Below are 21,381 nucleotides of genomic sequence, written 5' to 3'. Positions count from 1 at the left end.
ACATGTTTTTTCATGTAAGTGTACAAAAATAGATTGAAGTGCACCAAAATGATTAAATAGACCGAATATAAACAAGGTGGACCAAATAGGACTGAAGTGGACAAATTGGACCAAAGTGGACGAATAGGACCAATGTGGACTGAATAGGACTGAAATGGATAAAATGGACTGAATACAACCAAAGTGGAAAAAATGGACCAAAGTGACCGAATATGACTAAAGTGGATCATAATGGATAGAATGGACCGAATAGGACCAAATAAAACCAAAGTAGGCAGAATGGACTAAATAGAACCAAAGTGGACAGAATAGGACCAATATGGACAGAATAGAGCTAATGTAGACTGAATGGACCGAATTGGATCGAAGTGGACCGAATATGACTAAAAAAAACAGAATTGGACCGAATAGAACTTTAGTGGATGGACTAAATAGGACTGAATTGGACCAAATTGGACCAAAAATGACAGAATGAACCGAATAGAACCAATGTGGACCAAATAAGACTTTTGAATATTTATCATTTTTATTGCATTTTTAGGTCTCATATTTCTAATTTCTAGTATCTATTTTAGTATTTTCTTAACTCAAAACTAAAGAGTTTAGCTCAAATATAATAAAATTTCATACATTTCAACCCAAAAATTAAGAAAAAATTAAAATTTTGAGCTAAAATTGAAAAGAAAACCTACAAAAAGAATCAATTTAAAGCCCAATTAGTCTAAAATGGACTGAAGAGAAACCAAAATTGGCCGAATGAACCAAATTGGACCAAGTGGACCAAATTGGACCAAAGTAGACTTAATTGAAACGAATAGAAATTGTTTAACTTTTAGAGGGAACAAATTATCTTCAAAAATTTTAGAGGAAAAATTATGCATTATATTTAGGAGTGTTCAGAGTGCAGTGCAGTGTGATGCGGTTTTAGGCCATTTTTAGCATCGCACTTTGCGGTGCAGTTTAGCCAAAACCATAACCGCATTGCCCCTCATTTTTGCGTACGCATGTGCGATGCAATGCAGTTTAGAGTTTAGCCAAAATCATAACTGCATCTCATCTTTCTAGTCACTTGTTCGATGCGAAATATAAGATACAGTTTGAAGCCAGAATATTTTTCAAATTTTGGGTTTTTCTTGTGTAGCCCAAAACTAATTTTTCTCTTTGTTTTCGATAAAATTTTAAACTATTAAGCTAGTTTTTCTTTATTTTAGATTGGCTTTCCGAATCAACACTTACTTGGGTTATTAAACTTTTTTTTTTTTGTTTGTTAAAAACTAGAGTTATTAAACTATTAATAATATATTTAATATTAAAAAATTAAATATATTAATATATAAAGAGAATGCAATGCAGTGTGATTTATGTAGTTTTCTTATTATAAAACCAGAAATTGCACTGCACCATGCGATACAATGCACTGTTAGTTATGGTGCAGTACGGTTATGCTATTTTGAGAGCAATTTTGGTGCAATTATTGCGGTTTGGTAAACACCCTTAATTATATTTCAATACAAAATAATTTTTTATTTCCATGCATCACGTAGATCTACGATTTGTATCTATATAATATCTAAAAGTTGAAACATATCATTTATTATTGTTACGCTTCTATTAAACCACATCATCGTAACATTTTGGCCTATTTCCAACCACTTTGGTCTATTTTGGCCTCCACATCTGGGCAAAGGGAAGAGATACGAGTGACATTAAGGTGCAATGTCTAAAATTTTTAAGCCCCAAAATCTTGACGCCGAGATTTAGAAACAGGATGGATGCACGTTATAAAATAATCCAAGAACTCCAGACTCTCTTGATAGTTATAAAATAATTGAAAAGATGCATGTTTGAGACAAAGTACATACGGGGATTTCACTAGATGTGCCTACAGATATATCTTAGGCTTTAGAATTAACATTATCGATCATTTTGACTATTGAGATTTGAGAAAGCCTACTCCGTGGCAAGTTAAAATTTTTCCTTCTCAACCAGCAGTAAATCATCCATGGATTGATCCTCCAGCTTCTTCCAAACTTAAAAAGCACCCCCTTTTTTCACATAATGGCTCTAGTTTAAAATGAAGAACACTGCTCCAACAGCACATTAACTTCTGTTCTTTGCAATTCCATCCATAGTAATTTAAACATTTTCTCCTGGAGGCAATTCTGCGAGCTTTGGGGGAGTCCCAAGCACTCGTTCCATGTCAAAACGGACTTCGATGTTACGAATGCTGTAGCCAACCACCATCAGCCAATAAAGAAGCTTGGCAAGTTCTGGTGCACTAGTCTCTGTTGCACTTGTCTGTTATGATAGATACAAATTTCAATAGGTTAGTGAATATCTCAAATGATAATATATCAAAGAGACCTAGCAACAATCAGTATAAAACAAAATATGAACATCATCCATAAGCATCAGAAATAATCAGAAATTAGATGCAAGTTATTTGTTGGATACTTCCTAGTTTGAAGGCCTATCAAAGTAAAATGAATAAAAAAATTTCTAGCGTTTTCACTGAAGATTTGACCAGAAAAATTCATGGCTATAATAGCTTAAGTTTATGATGGAGATAAATCCAGTTCATCTTGACTTAATATAACATTGGCAATTTGGTTCCACTGTTGCTTAGACCATAAAGCACTGAAATGTTCAGGTCAACTAAGGGTAGCGTCATAGAGCTTAATACCTAATTTCTAAGAAAATATTAGCCATGATTTGGAAATTTTCATGGATGTCAACAGTTGCGTTTTCAAAACATTTTCTGCTCAAGTAATTATCATACCATCCCCTTTTTGATACTAAACAATATCATACTCCAAATAGTGTTAGAATAAGTAAAAATAAGGAACCCCGTTAAGCAAGATTTTTACAGTTCTGAGACCCCAGCTTAATTGAAAATATTCAATCAACTTCACCAATTTACCATATTGCAACACCAGTATCTTGGAGAATTTCTGTGAATTCCTTCGTTACAAGAGGATAAACTGGAATTTAAACCTTGTTGAAAAGATCATAGCAAACCTTCATTTGGCTAGGATCCGAAACAGCCAAAAGGCGCTTAATGAATGTGTTCATTGCAAGCACAACATCCTCTCCAGCACTACTTGTCAAATCCTGCAAAATGTTGAAGCAATAAATTGTTGGAGAATCAGGGACACATTATAACAACAATATTACATACAAGAGGACATAAGGTTTCATTACCTTCAGATTTTGGGGCTCAAGAGACTTGAGATATTCCAACAATTCATTTTGCCCATTTAATGATTTTCTACCAACTTGACGATTCAGTTCCTCAACCTCAGCTTCAAGTAACTCTATGTACTTTTTAGCATCAATTTTCTCAGGACCTGAGACATTATTCCACCTAATAACTTCACCTGACACATTCTTCTGTGTACCGGGTGCATAATCTGGCGCATCCTGTAATAGTCACAGTATCAGGTCAAATAGTGTACCAACCAGAACAGAAATTAAATAACTATAGTACTTATTCAAAAGACACCTAGAGCATTTTTTAAGAAGAAAAAGAAAAGGCTATACTCCCACAGAAAACCAATTTATACACCTGCATGCCAGGTTTTTGCACTAAAATTATTTTAAGAAATACCTTCCACCTAAAACCTGGTGTAAGAAACAGAGATGAATTCCTTGCATTGTTATTGGTTTAGAAAAAGTAGTCTCCTCACTACAGAACAGCATCAACTTAACCCGATGGATTTTTCATAGCTGACCTGACGATAAAGTCTATTAGCAATTCTGAATGGTTATAACTAATCACAAGGAAGTCCTATCATCACCATGCACATCATATATAAGCCCCAGATGAATTATATTGTTTTTTTTTCTTCCCATTTATCACTGAGGTACTGGTATACAGCATCCTGTCATAATGGACAGCTGCAAAATGAGGCACATGGTTCAAGGTTCAAGCACAAACATCCTCTCCCCTTTGAGTGGTTGCAAGAGTCCTTGTGAATGACCCTGACGAACTTGCGATTAAATTATCTAAAATTTCGATGTTCTTTTTCTTGTTCCCCTTCAAGAGAGGCAATGCTACAAAATTTGTTTCTTAAAGACAAAGAGCAGGTGCCCAGAGAGGGGGAGGGGGGAAGGAGGGAGGTGGAAAGGAAATTGCCTTTTTATCTTCTGCATCAGGAAGGGCAACCTGCTCCAAGCTTTGTTGTAGTTCCAATCGGTATTGTGCATTCTTAAACATGTATCCAGTCATCATGACACTGTACATTAGCTGTGCAAGGTTTTCAGCAACCTGAAAGAAAAGTCAAGTGATATTAATAAAACAAAACTCATATTTCAGAGAAAATGTACAACTCAAGAGAGGGGAATAATAATGCTAAAAAAAGCACTCATGAAAAAATCAAACCAGCTTTAAAATATAAGGGAAAATACAAAAAACAAACAAAGTTATACCCCTGCTTCAAATTAGGTCCTGGGTTTCTAATTTTATCAATTATATTCATTCTTTTTGTTCAATTTCAGTATTAGATCTCCATCTATTTCACACACCATTTACTAAACACATGTATCAAAACGTTTGTGTTTTACCAAAGCAAATTGATGCTTCAGAACCCCCACAAAATGACATCATTAGTAGACTCTCTCTACTATTTTTTTGAAAATTCACCAGACCAAGACTGACCATCAAAGCCAACAAGCAACACTGCCACCTTTCCACTCCAAACCAAAATACTACCCCCAAATCTCAGAACCCATTCACTTCAAAGAAGATCAAATCTCAGTACATATTCACTTCAAATAAGAAAAAGTATGGAAAAAACAGAACAAAACAAAACAACATACCACCCAAATCATAGATTCAAATAAGATCACTTTCCCACATTTTCTCATGAACCAGACATACCACACACAAACTCAAAAACACCATAACCCAAAATTTTCCCCCCAAAACAACTTTTTTTTTAATCTGTAAGAGAAGAAATTCATTGATGAAAAAAAATGGGGTGAGGGCCAAGTATACAGGGAGTATACTATGGATACTAAAGAAGAAAAAATAAGAAAGAAAACAAAAAACAAGCTGTCCAAAAAGGTTAAAAGATTGGATTCTATATTGAAAGAAGGCAAATGAGCTCGTTGCCACTTGAATAGTGTTCCCATATCTGTGAAGTTGATTTATCGAACATTTTTTGCCTTCAAAGTTACGCATATGCTTCTCTCCAAATAGTCCACATCAAACAAGAGGGAATAGCTTCCCAGAAAATCAAGAATAATAAGACCCTTTTCCTCAAGGCAATTGTTAACAATTTCCCCTTCATTGTAGACCAAATAAAAAAACCAACACGAGGAGTTTTAAAACACCACATGGCCCTCCAAGGGAAATGTCGGTCCCCCCACTCCTCAATGTTTATAAGTACTAGGTTTCAATCCTTGAGCTTTGGAAAGAGTCCAGATCATCCTATCCTCTTGAGAATGGCGTATTTTGGCAGTATACAAATCCTTGAGAAACAAGTCCATGAATTCTAGCTCCCAATCATGTAACAAACAAAAAAAGAAGGATTTTAGTGAAGCACCCATTTGACACATCCAAATAACCAGCCAACTTTGCTTATTTATTCCTTGCAAACTGAAAAAGTTCTGGACATTAATTCTTAGTAGTCACCAAGAGCTTTGTAACTCAATGATATTTCTTGGTCTCCTTTATGAGGACAACCTAGGTTTGAATCTCCCCTCCCCATTTATTGCAACAATTGAAATATCAAACAACATCTTGAGACTCTCGTCTCCCCACCAATAGTCATGCGAACAACGAATCTTATTACCTGTCACACCTCATATTTTACAAAGCTCTCAAGCTTTGACCAACCCTTGTTTATATATTTACATAAGTTCACACCATATGCAACACCCCCCCCCCTGCATTTTCTGTACATCAACCTCCCTCAGACGTTTCGTACTTTCGTACTTGATTTTGACCACTCCACACTAAATCCATCTCCACCCCAAACCTCCCAATTGAATGGGAAAACAAACATAATCCCAATTAATCAAATTGAACTTAAATTCATCCCCCAAACCATCCCCAACGGAAATCTCACTGAATTTTACCCATTCTATTTGCAACACCGATAGGCTATGGGAAAAGAGAGTAAGAGACATAAAATATGTAGGGAGACTGGAGAGAGTGCTTTTAATTAAAGTGAGCCTTCCACACTTTGACAGGTATCTCTTTTTCCAACTTTCTAGCCTTTTCTCCATTCTTTCTAGAACATCATCCCAAATAGCCCTACCTTTAGAGAAAGCTCCTAGTGGTCCCAGACATTTGAATGGTAAGGCAGATATTTTACACCCAAGTATGTCAACTAACCTTTCCAACCATAAAACATTTTAATGGTAACATCTTCAATTATCTTCAAACCATAAAACCGCCTCAAAAAGTAACAAGGTGCAACAACTACCATACCTCTTTTGGCCTCGAATCACACATGATTAGTGTACCATCTGCAAAAAACAAGTGTGAGATCCTAAGAATATAAATATTCGCCTTTACAAAAATCTTAATAGGAATCCCCCGTCCACAACTTTTGAGATCATTCTACTTAGAACTTCCATCACAAAGACAGAGGGGTGAATGGGTCTCCTTAACAAAAACCATAGTACTTGCAACAAAAAAAAAAACCACATCAGTATTCAAAACTGAACAATCAAAATGCAAGAAGGAATCCACTCCCTCAACTTTTCCCTATAAAATAGAAATCCCAATTTAGAGGATCACAGGCTTTTTCTAGGTCGAGTTTACAAAGCACTTCAGGAATCCCTTTCCTCCATCGATTATCCAGACACTCATTAGCAATAAATACTGAGTCTAATATTTTTCTTCCAAGAATAAAAGCATAACACATGTTAGAAATGAGCTCCCCCATTACTTTCTTCAGTCCATTCGAGGGGAACTTAGCCAAGATTTTATATTAGGGTAATCGGTCTAAAACCTTTTACATTCACTGCCCTTATTTTTTTGAGAATAGGAATAATAAAAGTAGCAAACTCTTTCAAACATACCTTCCTCAGGGAAATATTTGAAGAAATTTAAGATATCTTCCTTGACCGCATTCCAGCAGACTTGGAAAAAGGTCATTGCGTATCCATTAGCATGCCCAAATCCCAAATTCAACCAAAATTTTGTTTCTTTCCCACACTTTCCTACCAAACCAAATTAAATTAAATAATTTTTTTTACCACCAGCCATGGACAAACCCAACCATGGCCAAGAACCACTTGAGCCACCACCTCCCAAATCAAACCCCAATCGAACACACAACCATAACAAACCCTAACTCCCAAAATCACCAGCCATTGCCACCCAATCACAACCCCATGCCACCACTTCCATGTCTCAACACCTCTCCCACCCACCCCCCCCTAATTGTTTTGTGTTCCTCTTGATTCTCTATTTTCTCTTATCCTTTATTGCGTATGTTGACTGTTTACTCTTTGTACGAGTTGTCTTTGTCAATACGTGACAAAAAGGGGGAGAAATTATTGATTTATGGGAATCATGTTTGTCCTGTTTAAGGGAGTTGAAATTATTTAAAAGGGAAGAAATAAAAACTTTTTGTTGTATCTAACTTAGGGGAGAGTTAGTTTACTTATGTTTTTATTTCTGTTTCTTGTTCACTGCTCATTGATTTATATTTATGAGTTCTTCATGATATATGTCTTTGTTTTGTGTTTTGTGAAGTCAAGAATTTAATTTTGGTTTACTTGTATTTTTTCCACACATGCGTTTATGCGTTTGTTGAGTGTTTCAGGAAATATACAGGTTGATTCAATTGAGCTGTTGTCTACACTTGCAACTGATGGATAGTATTAAGATTGGATTTGTTGTTATGAGCATTATTTTGTAATGGGCTTTTACTTTGTAAACTTTGAGCTTTTAGTTTGTGTTTTGTCACGGATTGCCAAAGGGGAGATTGTTAGGTTCTAAAGATTTAGGATTTTATGTATTTAGAACTCTAATGTGTAGTGTTGGCAAACCATGATCAAAACAGGTTGTTTAGTCTTGTTTAGGCTTGCTCAAAGTATGTTTATTTGTAAAACTGGAATCGAGTGAGTGCAGATTTATTGGACTAAATCTGTAAGGCTCGATCGATCGAAAATTAGACTCGATCGATCGAACCACGTACAGATTTATTTTTCTGCAGAGTTCCAGTTCAGCCCAAACTCTATTTAAACGTCTTAGGGATCAAGTAAAACACTTCTATATATAAGGAAACCCTAGAACGTTTTTGGGACTTCTGAGATAGAGATTAGAGTGCCTCTTGTGCCTCCTTTTATTTTTAGAGTTTTGTACCCAAACCTCTCTAAGTCTTTGTTGCTCATATTTGCGGTTTATGTGAATCTCTTGTGAGATCCTTGAGGAGCTTTCCTTCACATAAACTTAGGGTTTTTAAGGTAGAGATTATTTCAACATCTTGATGATCAACAAGGTTGCTACCATTGGAACTTAAAAAGAAAAGCAAGCGGGGAGCTTGTAGCTGATTGAAGAATTCAAGAAAGAAGTAGTCCGTGGATTCGGAGCCTGCGCGTGGTCGTGTCAGGAAGTTTTACTGGTGGGTAGCATTAGGAAGTCGAGCGGGGAGCTTGTAGTCCTTCTGTAAGAACTTCAATTCTTTCATAGTGAATTCTGTTATGCCTTGAGGATCGGTGGGTCAAATCCTCCCCAGGTTTTTACCGAGTGGTTTCCTGGGTGATCATATCTTGTGTTATTTATTTCCTCTGCTTTATATCTTGATATGATTATTTGATTGTTTTAACCTAGTATTGCATAATTTGACTAAGTAACAACTTGGCTAATTAATCTAGGCTACGCAATCTGTGTGTTTAAGGGGTCTAAATTTCCAACAGTAACTAGTAAGCTTTTCTTAAACGTAGATAGGATTTACTTGTGAGGTTTAAAGAAAGATATAAGTTTAGAATGATAACCTATGGATGAAATTGGCACAAGAGGAATGGCAGGGAAAGCACTGCAAGAAGTAAGAACCATGGAGGCGGCTTGTTTGATTTTTGATTGCATTGTTGTATTTCACATGGTTTTCTTCTTAATGTAAAGAAGTGGAGTACCTTGATAAAATTTATTATTGCCCACTTGCAACTGCTATTTTAAAACCTAATGAGATGTGATTAGAATGGTGAATTAATAAACAAATGAAAACTTCCTGTGTTTACACATGCTTTTCCTGGCTAAACTTACAGGTTGATTCTCCTCAGGATTATCCCTGTGGTCCTAAAACCTCACCTCATAGTCTTACCCATTAATAGTCTTGGTTTGAACTTAAGCCGTTGTGGCCCTAAAAAATCAAGCCTAATTGATACAGATTTCAATCGTTGCCTACAATTTAAATTTTGAACTTAGCATACAGATTTTGTTGCCTACAATTTAATTTTGAAATAAAATATAATATAATAACTTTGTAATTTTGCACAAAGTAGTGTGCAACTGAGTGTGAGTATATTTTAGTGTGCATCTGAGTGCAAGTATACTTGCTCTATCAGTTATGTTTAACTAATGCTCAAGTCATACTAACTCAATTGAAAAAGTCCTTAATTTGTGATTTCTTAAATCATTTGGAGTCCCTAATATTGTGCCTTCAATGCTGATATGAAATTTTCTACATATAGAAAATTTGATTGCAAAAGGCGATTATAGAAGGGAAGAAGAGACAGCTTCCTTCCAATTTACATCAGCAAAAATGGGAGGACCAAATGAGGAATCAAAAAACCCACAAAGGCATTCTTAAATGACCAGGTTGCAAGTGAGTGAGCTGCTGCATTGGCTTCTTTGAATACCCGGTTGAAGGCAATATGAGGGAGGTCGCTTGCATAGGTCTTCACATCATGCAAGAGGCCTTGGATTCTCCATGGGGGTTTGGGGTCTGCATTATTAATAGCCTTTATGCATGCTTGGGAATCACCTTCTAATCACAACATTCTGCAGATTCTGGTTAGATGCCAAACACACGGACCATCTTAATGCTTCTGCTTCAGCTTGGACTGGGATATTGGTGGATACCTTCTTTGTGTGGGCAAGCACCAAGTTCTCTCTCCAGTCTCTTGAAACCACAACTATGACTGAATGTTTGGAATGTACAGCTGCATCACAATTCAGTTTAAACTGACTTGAAGCAGTCATGCACCATTGACTATTAGCCCTGCTTCTGTTACTTTGATGAGAGCTCTTCAACACAGACCAATGCTCTGAGAAGATCCTACTTAAGCCTCCTTGAAGGCCTTCATGGGAAATGCTTTTCCTTTCAAACACATCATGGTTTCTCCACTTCAAGATAAACTCCATGATTGAAGCGCTGTATAGAATAAAGCTTTTCCTCTCTTCTTGGTCAAACAAGAAGTTGCTTGGAGGGTTGAAAATGAATTTTATCAGCTGCTCCGCATTGTTTGCCCTCAGGAACTGAATTCTTATAATGCATCTGCTACCAAACCACACGGCTTTAGCTATCTCTAAGAACTGGAAAAGCTGATGCACTGATTCCTGCTCCATCTCACACACAGGGCAGCAAGCATCCCCTCATTGGTAAACTTGGCTAGTATGTACTGAAACAAGAAAGTATGGTATTCACAAAATAGTGTAGTACAAAGAGTTTATATATAACAAGGTTGTGTCATATATATATATTGAAAATATAGAATTGTGTACATTTTTTACAATTGTGTATATTCTTTGAGAAATTGTGTAACTGGAATATATGTAATTTTGTACATTCTTAGAAAAATAGAGTACATTGAATATACAAATTATGTACATTGAATATTCATAATTATATTCATTCTTTGAAATTTTGTTCATTTAATATACATAATTGTGTAAATTCTTTGAAAATTATGTATCTTGAATATATAATTGTTTACTTTCTTAGAAATTGTATACCTCGAATATACAGAATTTTGTAAATTTTTTTAAAAATTGTGTACATTAAATATACAAAATTTTGTATATTATTTGAAAAATTATGTACCTTTACTATACAAAATTGTGTAAATTATTTGAAATTGTGTACTTTGAATATATATAATTGTATACACTCCTGAAAATTGTGTACATTAAATATACCAAATTTTGTACGTTTGTACCTTTGAAATTCTTTGATTTGTGTATATTGGGCTTACTTCCAAGTGGTTTGGGGGGTAGAGATCTCAAGTTCGAACTTTTGAATTGGGCTTACTTCCAAGTGGTTTGTTTGGGGGGGGGGGGGGTGGAGATTCCAAGTTTGAAAATTTGAATTTGGCAACGGGAAAGCACTTGAGAAATCACCCTGCCCCCACCTTGACTCAATGTCCATTAGTACCCTCTTGGTGCTAAAAGCAAATTTGGACCTAATAGGTAAGATGCTACTATAGTAACGTCTTGTACTTTTACTCATATGACCTATTTAATGAGTTATATGATTGTAATCAACAAGTGCTAGCATGTAAATATTTTTTGTAGCTTTGTTCAAAGCTATTGCTAGGAAAGTATACATAGTCAAAGAGTTAGATAAAACTTTTTGTAGTATTGTTAGACATTTGTCTGTAAGTGGTAATAAGGTAGATACTCGTTTTGTAATATAGGACAGGCATTTTTTAGTTTCTAGAGATTCTTATTATTTTGTATTCATGCATCTTTTATGTTAAGAGATGCATACCAATTGTATATCTCAACGAATAAGCTGATAGTTTTATAAGAGCATTCGCAGCAGTAGAGTATAATGCTATATTGCTAAATTAGCTCCACAAACACAAAATCTTGCTACAGCAGTGGAGCTAAATCTAAAAATTTAACTCCATTGTTATAGTGCACATCTATTTATAAATGTGCACTGTTCATGAGAGCTAAAAAAAATATATATATATTTATATATATTTTTATCCTTACCTAATTAAAATATAATCTTCTCTCTCTCAACTCTCTCACCGCTGCTAGCCCAAGCCACTGCCGACCATGCACCGTCGATCCTTGCCGCCAGCCACGCCGTCGATCCTCGCCGCCAGACCTAGACCCACGCCGTCGATCCACATCGATCCACCGTCGATCCCCGACTATGGTGTGGAATGATGTTTGATTTTTTTTCTATGGGTTTGATGGCTGTAGTGGGATGATGTTTGATTTTTTTTTTTTTGTGAGTTTGATGGTTGTGGTGTGCGATGGTGTTGTGGCTATGGTTGGTGTACGGTGTTGATTTTTTTTTTTTTTCCTATGGGCTTGGTGGCTATGGTGGTGGATTGGTGACTATGATGTTTTTGGGATTTATTTTGTTTGTGGGTTTGATTGTGTCTGTGTTGGTGGTGGTTGGTAGTGTGGCGATTGTAGTGGAGGTTTGGTCGGTGCTTGATGTTTTTTGGGTTATGAGATATAATTTTATTGTAGGTATATTATTTTATTGTGATGTTTATATTTTTTATTGTATTGATAATTAAAATAGATCACTGCTGCAGCAGGTGTGTAAGTATAACAATAAACTTTGTGGAGCTAAAAGCTAAATTTTAGCTCCACTGCTGCGAATGCTCATGTCCATAATGGATTGGAGGAGATTCTCCAAATTTCTTTTAAAGAAAAATTCTCTCTTTTGCTAACTCATTTGGTTTTTTGTTATTTCCACTATTCACTACAACATATGGAACATTTATGCTAAGCATAGGATAGAACGGCATGAGAACTATTTAAAATAGTCTTTCTCAATAAGGAATCTACAATTACATTCACGATTTTCATGGGTATAACCTAGATCCACTGAGCCCTAAAGTTACTATAAATGATATAAAAGGGATAAAATGGTGAAAACGAAAAAGGATGAATGTTAAAAGTTCAAAATTGTTACACACTCCCTCTTCACATGGGCTTTCTCTTCTTTGGGGCTCTCTGCAACCTCTTCCACTTGAGGTAGATTTGGTATGACAACCCAGAGAAGACCATGGCAACACACCCCCATTGCTTTGTTGACAGGGGATTGCCACTCAGCAGTGAAGAAACCACGATGCTGACAAACTTACGGGTTGTGGTGATGGGTATTAGCGAGGGAGCCAAATCTACTTATGGTTAGAAAGATGAAATTCTGGCCCACTGCCCCACAAAGGCAGTAGAGAAATATGTCCCATGCTGCCTCTGGATGCTGCTTGCAAAATTGGACTGCCTCAAATCCACTAGCGTGCGGCCAGCCGAACATGTAGATCATGTTGTAAATGGTACCCCATAAGTTCATTCCTAGCATAATATCCCAGGCACTTGTTTTCGGGTACCTATGCCAGAGAAACCATTATGTTTCAGTACTACATATGCCATTCAAGATGGTTTGATACGAAAATGAGAGAGCCTGTGTGATTCAAGTCATCAATCATTCTTAAAGACAACTAATTTAAGCTTGTATAGCAAGGGCTGCCACAGACATTTTTAAACATATTAAAGTACACACAAGCTCTTCAAGTTAATAAGCCTCTAACGTACTCAATCTTGATTTGTTTCATATGCCAAAATATCAGTGTCCCACTCACCAAGTGACTGTTAAAGGTGAACATGAGAAGAGCAATCGTTTACAAGAGGGAGAAAGATAACTCCTTGGCCAACTGGTGAACTTAGAATGAATATTCTGGAACTATTTTATGTATGTAATTTCTTTTGAAATTGGTTTGTGTTATTGTGCTTTTGCTTGACTTGCTCCCACAGAAATTTTGTTTCTTACAGGTAAAAGGAAAAATAATGGACATGTAAGTAGCTCTTTAAGCATTCTGCTAACTTTTCTAGAGAAAAATGATGGTCTTTTCAACAAAATCAACACATATTCCTTGGCAGTAAGGTAAATTAACAACAAATTGCTTCTTCAGTTAAATACTGTTTTTTCTATGAAATTTTTTTTCCCCAAAAACATTTTCTGTTGCTTGCCTTGCACAAAATATCATTAATATTTCTTGTAATTTCAAATAAATCTATGAACAAAAACTTTCATTAGTGAAAAAAAAAAAAAAAAAAAAAAAAAAAAAAAAAAACCTCAAATAGGAGAATATTTTCCTTCTTTTTTTTTTTTGGGGGGGGGGGTGTGGGGGGGCATTTGGGAGCCTAAAATGGGAAAACAGACTCCAAATTGGGAATCCACAAGAAAAATTAAGCAGGAAAACAATTGGTTTGAGCAAAAAAAGTGCATTTGAAAGGGAAAAAAAAAAAGTGGAGTCAATAGTTGGTCAACATCGATCAAATGTTTTCCACTATTGGGCTTGTTTTCCAATGACTATAGAAAATGTTTTCCATTAACTTGTATTTTTCACCATACCAAACACCAGAAAATGCGGAAAAAAAAATAATAATAATCAGTATGCATTTTAACCTGGAAAAAAAAAAAAAAAACAGAATGAAAAAGGAAAATGTTTCTTGTTAACATACCTTTTGGTTATTGAATCCTGAGTAGCATTTGTAAATCCATCAAATGTAAGGTTCAGAAAACATAGCAAATATCCAAGAGGTGCATTTGGCTGTGCCAGCTTGCCAATAGTCTTTGAGCTAGTCTAAAATCAACCAGATTATGGATGAGACAAACATAAAATCAGAAACAGAAATTGCCAGAAGAAATCATTAACTTATNAACCCCCCCCCCCCCCCCCCCCCCCCTTCTTAGACCGACTCAACAACTGAATCAAAGACACCCTGAGCCACTGATCTATCAAGCATTCCCCACACCCTGTTGATGAAACCGAGCCACTGGCCCAAAATTCCTTCAAATGGCTTCTTCCCTTGAACTCATCAAACCAGCCACTTGAAACTCATCAAACCAGTCACTGTCACCTCCAAATTCCATTTGCCATCCTCTTCTGATCCCAACTGCTATGTACTTCAAACTGCAGAATATGCTGCCTACAAATCACTGCCTTGAGAGGAAAAAAGGACGGTGGAGTCCTTGAGAGAAAAGAAAGAGTGAGACTTAAACAAGAGAAGAGAGAGGGTCCTAAAAAGACCCCTTTTTAAGGGAAAATAGCATCGTTTTGTGGGGCTATGATGTCAATTTGCTTTGGTAATATGCAGACATTTTGATAAACGTATTTTGTAAAATGGCATTACAGCAAAATCGACGGTGGCCAAGAATTAAAAGGAACATGACTTTAATTGACAAAATTAGAAACCCACGGCTTAATTTAAAACAATGGTAGAAGTGGTTTCCCCAAAATTTCCATAGCCATTTTCAGGCATAATATTCAATTCCACAAATGCGTTTGCACATAAAAAAGCAACTACACTTACAGTGGTAACTGTTACTGCAAAAAATTGTGGTGGAAGTGTTCCAATCATATTTGTCACTGTTTGGCGCATAGCATCAACTACCTGAAAGGTGAGCATGAAAAATAATTCATTTCCACCAGGAACACATGACCATGGTAAAACCTCCAAGTAACACTACAGCGGCATTATATAATATCAAATGCATGGGTAACATACCTGTTGAGGTGCTCTATTCACAAACATCTCCATAAATTCTGGCTGCACATTTTTGACATACTCCAATAGAATTTCTCTTCTGGTCTTTGGCTGTTGATTTCAAAAAAGGGACACAAACATACAATCAACTATGACTACAACAAATCAAGCACAAACCATTCAAATAAAAATATCAGGGAAGTGGGTAACATTTCCCTAGACCACAATTCGAAAACTTGGTACAGCATGCTGAAGCCAAAGGTTAAGCAGCACTTTCACATTTGAGTGTCTTGGGCTGTAAGGCCTCACAATTTAGCTGTGATCTTTGAACCAACATAAAATGGGGTATCATTAAATATATTGCCTAGACTAATAACACAACAACAACAAATCCTTAGTCCCAAATTTTCGGGGTCGGCTATGGATCCTCAACAAAATTAGTAAGGGTGAGCCACATGTATTCTTTTCCTCCATTATATTCTATCCGATGTCATAGTGTCTGTTACCATCTAGACCAATAACAATGGGACAAAATATTGGAACCAATTATCCTATGGTCCAATTTATAATAGGAATTTCTCACTAGTTCCATTCCAACTTCTAGCCTGTCTTGAGGGCATAATATTATAATTAACCACAGCACACATCATATAGGGAAGGAAAAACAAAAATAGTATCTCTTTTTGATAGTATTATTTAAATTTATCTATATCTATCCCAATTTTTCAATTCTAATTAAGTTTTCATAATACCCTCCTCGCCGTTCTAGTATATAATACCATCATTACTAATAACTACCTTAATGACCAACATTATCCTATATAAGCCATGAAAACCACCATAATTTTTTCATTCACATAAGTTCACAAAAAAAGTACAAAAGCATAAATCAAACAATACACTCATACATAAATGTGTAAAATGTATATCTACAGAGAGAGAGAGAGAGAGAGAGACCATAGCTCCGTTGGGAGGCTTGGAATCGCCGGAGCCATTGGGAGCTTGGTTCTTGGAAGAATCATAAGCGTGAATTGTGAGAGCAAATCTTCTTCCTCCACTGTGCTTGGTCCTTATCGTGGGGAAGTTAATTACAGAGCTCCAACGATGCGAGCAATGCGAAGAAGACGAAGACGAAGACGAAGACGAAGAAGAAGTAGAAGAAGAGGAAGAAGAAGCAAATTGAGGTTGAGGAACTAAGAAGGATTTCACTGTTAAGGAATACATTTTGATAGCAATCAAGTAAATTCCTTTGTTTTCTCTCTCTCTCTCTCTCTCTCTCTCTCTCTAACTCGAACCCTAATTCCTTTATATCATCATCATTAACAATAGCAGAGAGTGTGTGTGTGTGTGAGAGAGAGAGAGAGAGTGTGTGAAGGTATGATGTTTATGTTTTTCTTGTGCCGGAAGACTGGAGTTGTCACTTCCAATAGATGAGGGCTCGTTTTGCACGTGTGACAATTGCTGCCGGATCACCGGAATATCAGGTGTTGGAAAAAAAAAAACAAAACAAAACAAAATAAAACTTCAAATGGAAAATGAATAGTTCAATTTTTTTTTTAATAATTCAAACATAATAATATTTTAATAATATTAAAAACAAATTACTGATATTTTTTATTATTTCCAATAAAAATATTCCGGATTCAAATAAAATTCTTTTTCTATTGTAACTATTGAATTTGTCCAAAAAAATAAAAAAATACAAATCAAAAGATGTATCGACTATCATGTATTGCATTTTTAAATGATATGACACTAATATTATTAGATCCAATAAGAATGAGATGTTAACTATAAAATTGAAGCAAGTTGTTCTCATTCGTCAATAATGTTTGTTTTAGTATTCACTTGACACATGCATCAATTATCATTTCAAAAAAAAAAAAAAAAAAAAAAAAAATTTCTTAAAAATATAAAACGGGGATCAAAATGAAAACAAAAAAAGTTGTTAATATAGATATAATCATCACCTTTAAGAGGGCAAATGTAGATACCCCTCCAGCAACAAGAAAAGTGCAAAGATACTCTGGAACAGTGTATCTTATACCATAAACTAAAGCACCCATCAGCATTACTGCATGAAAGTAAGATTACTCATTAGTAAGTTATTCATAAAACTTGCCATGGAAATGTTGACCTATTTCTACATATAAATCCATCCTCACTGGAACAAATACGCAGAGCTAGAATAAATTCTATATTTCAAAATAAACAGGAACCACCTTATATATACAATTATCCAACTTTCCTGGATACTGACTATGACAGTTTTTCATTGAACTAGTGTGATTGATATCATCCCCAAGGTGAAGGGAGGGTCAGGAAAAAAAATTAGGCAAGAATTAGAACAGTATCTTTCAGTCATTCAGTTTTGAAAAACTATTAAAAAACAGATGCACAAAATTCATTACAAACTGCTTTTCTTGCTAATTTATATGAAATGGAAAAGGAAGAGCAAACTAAACAAACATACAAACTAAGGCCAGTGGTTTTGATGAAGGGGACTGCATCTTTCTAAATAAGTAATGAAATTCCATAGAATTCAGCACCATGATATACAGAATGGTTTATATGAACTACTTTTGACAATCCAAGGCCTTTTAAAAGCATTAGGTTGGAGTGTTCAAACAAACACCTAGGCTATAGACTACAACTGAGTCAGCCAGACGCATGCTTGAGGGCCATATGAATGCAGTTTCAGCAATAAAAAGCATACATTTTACAGTCAGAATTAACACGCAGCATGCTTGTTAAGGTTTATTCGTATAAACTCGTAAATATCTCACCTGGAATCATTTTTGAGGATTTTGCCAGTACCTGAAATCAGCAAAAACAACATCAATATTTATGGCAATCAAGTTATTTTCATATGTACTTCAAGATCACACTAATCAGGAAATATTGCCACTGCTATGTAATACAAAGCCAATGATTTGTGGCACAAATGGCACTTCCTTTGCCACAATCATGAGATGGAGACTGTTGTCTTGGATGCAAGACCCATGTGTGCATGTGTCGTGTATCTTACCAATCAAAAAACATATGGAGCAGAAAAAGTCTACCACTTTACACTATTAGATTCATAGAACCCAAAGAGAGAAACTTATCTAAAGAATAGACTACCAATCACCATACTCTCTCTCTCTCTCTCTCTCAATTAGTAAATTAAATCCACACTCAATGCATTTTGAACATACAACCCGTTTATTTTATTTTTACAACGGAAAGGTGTCACTTGAGCTAGAACTCATTGGCACCCCTGCACCTTCCACCAAATATGAGAAACTGACAAACAATGAGAGAGTAGAAACATGCCTGGGCTGGGTAGCTGATATACTTTAGTGCTTCGATTCCCATAGCTGGACCAATCGTGTTCGTAATGCCAGCACTCCAGTACATCCACCAAGGAGCACCGCCATTACTACCACTGGACCAAAGCTTTATCACTGTTTATTACACACAATAACAACAGAATCACATCTCCATCATCATCTTCATAAATAAGAGGATGAAAAGGCAAGAAAGAGGGTGAAGTTGAACTCACTAATGAATGACCAGATTAAACACACTACATTCTGTGCCAAGTTAAGGAACGAAAGGTGTTCAAACCTCTTCTCATCTGGACCAAATCTCTTGGTCGACCTATATAATGAGAAAAAACAAGTCGATCAGGTGGTGCATATTTCATTGGTGGCAAGCAATAAGAGCGTGCGCACACACAAAATTAGAAAATTTTGAATCACGCAAATACTGCCATTAAAAGTAATACAGAAATTTTCGTTTAAGGAGACTTAGACAAGTTCATAATCATATGGTCCAAAAACTCAAAACTTTTTGCAAATCACACAATTGCTATCCATAGAAACTCCTCATTCAGTACAAATTGAGAAATTACTGCCATTACAATGGATAAGCCTAAGCTTTTCACTGCTATTGCAGTAAACGAAAATCTGAGCTTTTTCAAACCAAAAATTCAAATACATAGCTGCATTGAATTTAATTGTCCTTGAAAAGGACAACACTTCTTATGCTTTATTCGAACTAGTGACCTTAGCTTCAACAAGCTTATGAATCTAAATAAGAAGTTTTTAGCAACCAAAATTAGAAACTGATGCAAATAGAAACTCCTAATTAAGTGCAAATTGAGCAATTACTGCCATTACAAAAACACAAACTTTTCACTCCGATAGCCTATAGACAAATGCGCCTATAAAAATCCAAGCATTGCTCATCTTATTAACTTTCCGATTAATTTTTTACAAGATCCAAAAAAGGAAACCAAATTCAACTCCTAAAATCACAAAAACAGCTCATGATCTAGAAATTTCTGAAACGCGCACACACACACTGTCAGTAGCTTCTCTCACCGGTTTTCCACAGCAGATCCAATCAATAACAATGCTAATAAATCTTTGTTCGATAATTCAATAAGCAAATTTCTAAAAAAATTTAGAAAACTTACAGAGTTTCTTGAAGAAAACCTTGGTAGATATAAGCGGACCAAATTCCGGCGACGCAGAAGGCCAAAACCAAGACACGGCGGAGTCCGTCGCCGTGAATTTCCATTAATGTCGCCGGAGACCAATCAGATCCGGCGGATTTTTTTTTTTTTGAATTTACAAATAATTTTCAAGAATGAGAATTGAGAAGATTGAGAAAAGCGAGGATTGGAAGCGAAGTAAAAGAGTGAGAGAGGGAGAGATTTTGATGCGAAGTATATGGAGAAAGAATAGGGAGAATCAAGAAGCAGAAGAAGTTGATATATAAGAGGGAGAGTGAGGTGCGGGAGCGCGAAGCTACGTAGAATTTACACGTGGAGGTTTCTTATTGGTTTAGTGACTTCACTCGGCGCTTCTGATTGGATAAACAAACGCGGAGCTTTCTCTTTGGGTTCTGGAGCGAGGACTCGCTAAAGTCTAATAAACCCCTTTACACGGTCACTGTATTTTTATTTTTTATTTTACCACAAAATAGAGGAATATATTTAATATACGACATGACATGTGAGTTTTTGATAAATAAATAAATAATTTAGGCTTAGTAAATTAATTTTTTTATTATTTGTTAGGATATATTTTCTAAAATTAAGGGGTAATATTTAAAAAATAATAATTTAATTTAGATAAGACTTTATTTTTTAAGTTTTAGAAATTTAAATTCTACAACAATTAAAACCCTATTATAAAAATTTTATAAATTTAAATCTCATCCCATATCCCATATTTTTGTTTATTTTATTTTATATCAAGCTAAAGTATAATTTCTAATTGACCCCTTTACTCGGTCCACTAAATCCAGGAGTAAGTTTACAACTTTTAAACTATTTTATTAAATTTTGGATAGACAAAAGCTTAATTATTGATATCAAACGTTTTTTTTCTTTCATCACTATATAAATTATAGCTCAATTATGAAAGTTTTTGATGGTTTATAAGAGATTTGAGAGCCTACACCAAAAACTGATTAGTGTCTTAGTCTGATGATAAATAGCTATCATTAAAAGTGAACGGCATAAGTTGAAACTTTTTCAAAAAAAAAATTTTGTCAATACACGTTTTTTGTCGTCAATTTTAATTTAAGTGTTAATTTATCTACTTTTAAAATTTTTGATCCACACACTTGAAAAAAGTTCAAGTTTTAAGAATTTTATGTTTTTTTCCGTGAATAAAGAGTTGGAGTTTAGTATTTATTTTACTTTTTAATAACACTCTTATGAATATAGTTTGCTTGATGTTAAACTCTATTAGCTAAGGCTTTAAAAAAAAAAAAAAACAAACAAACAAATTCTATTTCAAGTTTTCAACTAAAACCATGAGTACGTTTATAGTAAAAGCTGTGAGACTTCCGAGCCTGTACTGAGGTTTGTTAATTCCAAGTCCAATTTTTTGTTATTTTCATTCATTTAGTTCATCTTTTGTTTTATTGAGATTCATAAATATTTAAATTTGTAAAATTTTTTA

At 35.2% G+C, this 21,381-nt stretch overlaps 2 protein-coding genes across 2 annotated transcripts; both read right to left on the bottom strand.

Annotated features, from left to right (window-relative positions):
- Positions 1–1,787: 1,787 nt before the first annotated feature.
- LOC111999990 (uncharacterized) lies at positions 1,788–16,914 on the bottom strand. Its single transcript, XM_024032095.2, has 7 exons — positions 16,379–16,914; positions 15,443–15,532; positions 15,248–15,328; positions 4,136–4,267; positions 3,202–3,420; positions 3,019–3,111; positions 1,788–2,298 (listed from the first exon to the last, which is right to left on the bottom strand). The coding sequence occupies exons 1-7, from the start codon at positions 16,643–16,645 to the stop codon at positions 2,137–2,139; spliced, it is 1,044 nt and encodes a 347-aa protein (XP_023887863.1). The 5' UTR covers positions 16,646–16,914; the 3' UTR covers positions 1,788–2,136.
- On the bottom strand, positions 12,662–20,175 carry LOC112032053 (UDP-galactose/UDP-glucose transporter 3). Its single transcript, XM_024064754.2, is given in 8 exon segments — positions 12,662–13,028; positions 13,030–13,260; positions 14,396–14,517; positions 17,392–17,495; positions 18,208–18,238; positions 18,737–18,867; positions 18,966–19,063; positions 19,884–20,175. Coding segments are annotated over 8 exon segments (996 nt in total). The 5' UTR covers positions 19,988–20,175; the 3' UTR covers positions 12,662–12,853.
- Positions 20,176–21,381: the final 1,206 nt, after the last annotated feature.

This window comes from Quercus suber, unplaced genomic scaffold (assembly GCF_002906115.3).
Source record: "Quercus suber isolate HL8 unplaced genomic scaffold, Cork oak 2.0 scaffold_293, whole genome shotgun sequence".
NCBI lineage: Eukaryota > Viridiplantae > Streptophyta > Magnoliopsida > Fagales > Fagaceae > Quercus > Quercus suber.
This window is presented reverse-complemented; position numbering and strand designations above follow the sequence as displayed.

Excerpts from the sequence above, each read along its gene's own strand:
- LOC111999990 (XM_024032095.2), bottom strand. The coding sequence starts at position 16,645 with ATGTATTCCTTAACAGTGAAATCCTTCTTAGTTCCTCAACCTCAATTT. Across the intron at positions 15,533-16,378 it reads AGCCTCCCAACGGAGCTATG|CCAAAGACCAGAAGAGAAAT; the intron begins GTCTCTCTCTCT and ends TGAAATCAACAG. Across the intron at positions 15,329-15,442 it reads TGAATAGAGCACCTCAACAG|GTAGTTGATGCTATGCGCCA; the intron begins GTATGTTACCCA and ends CTCACCTTTCAG.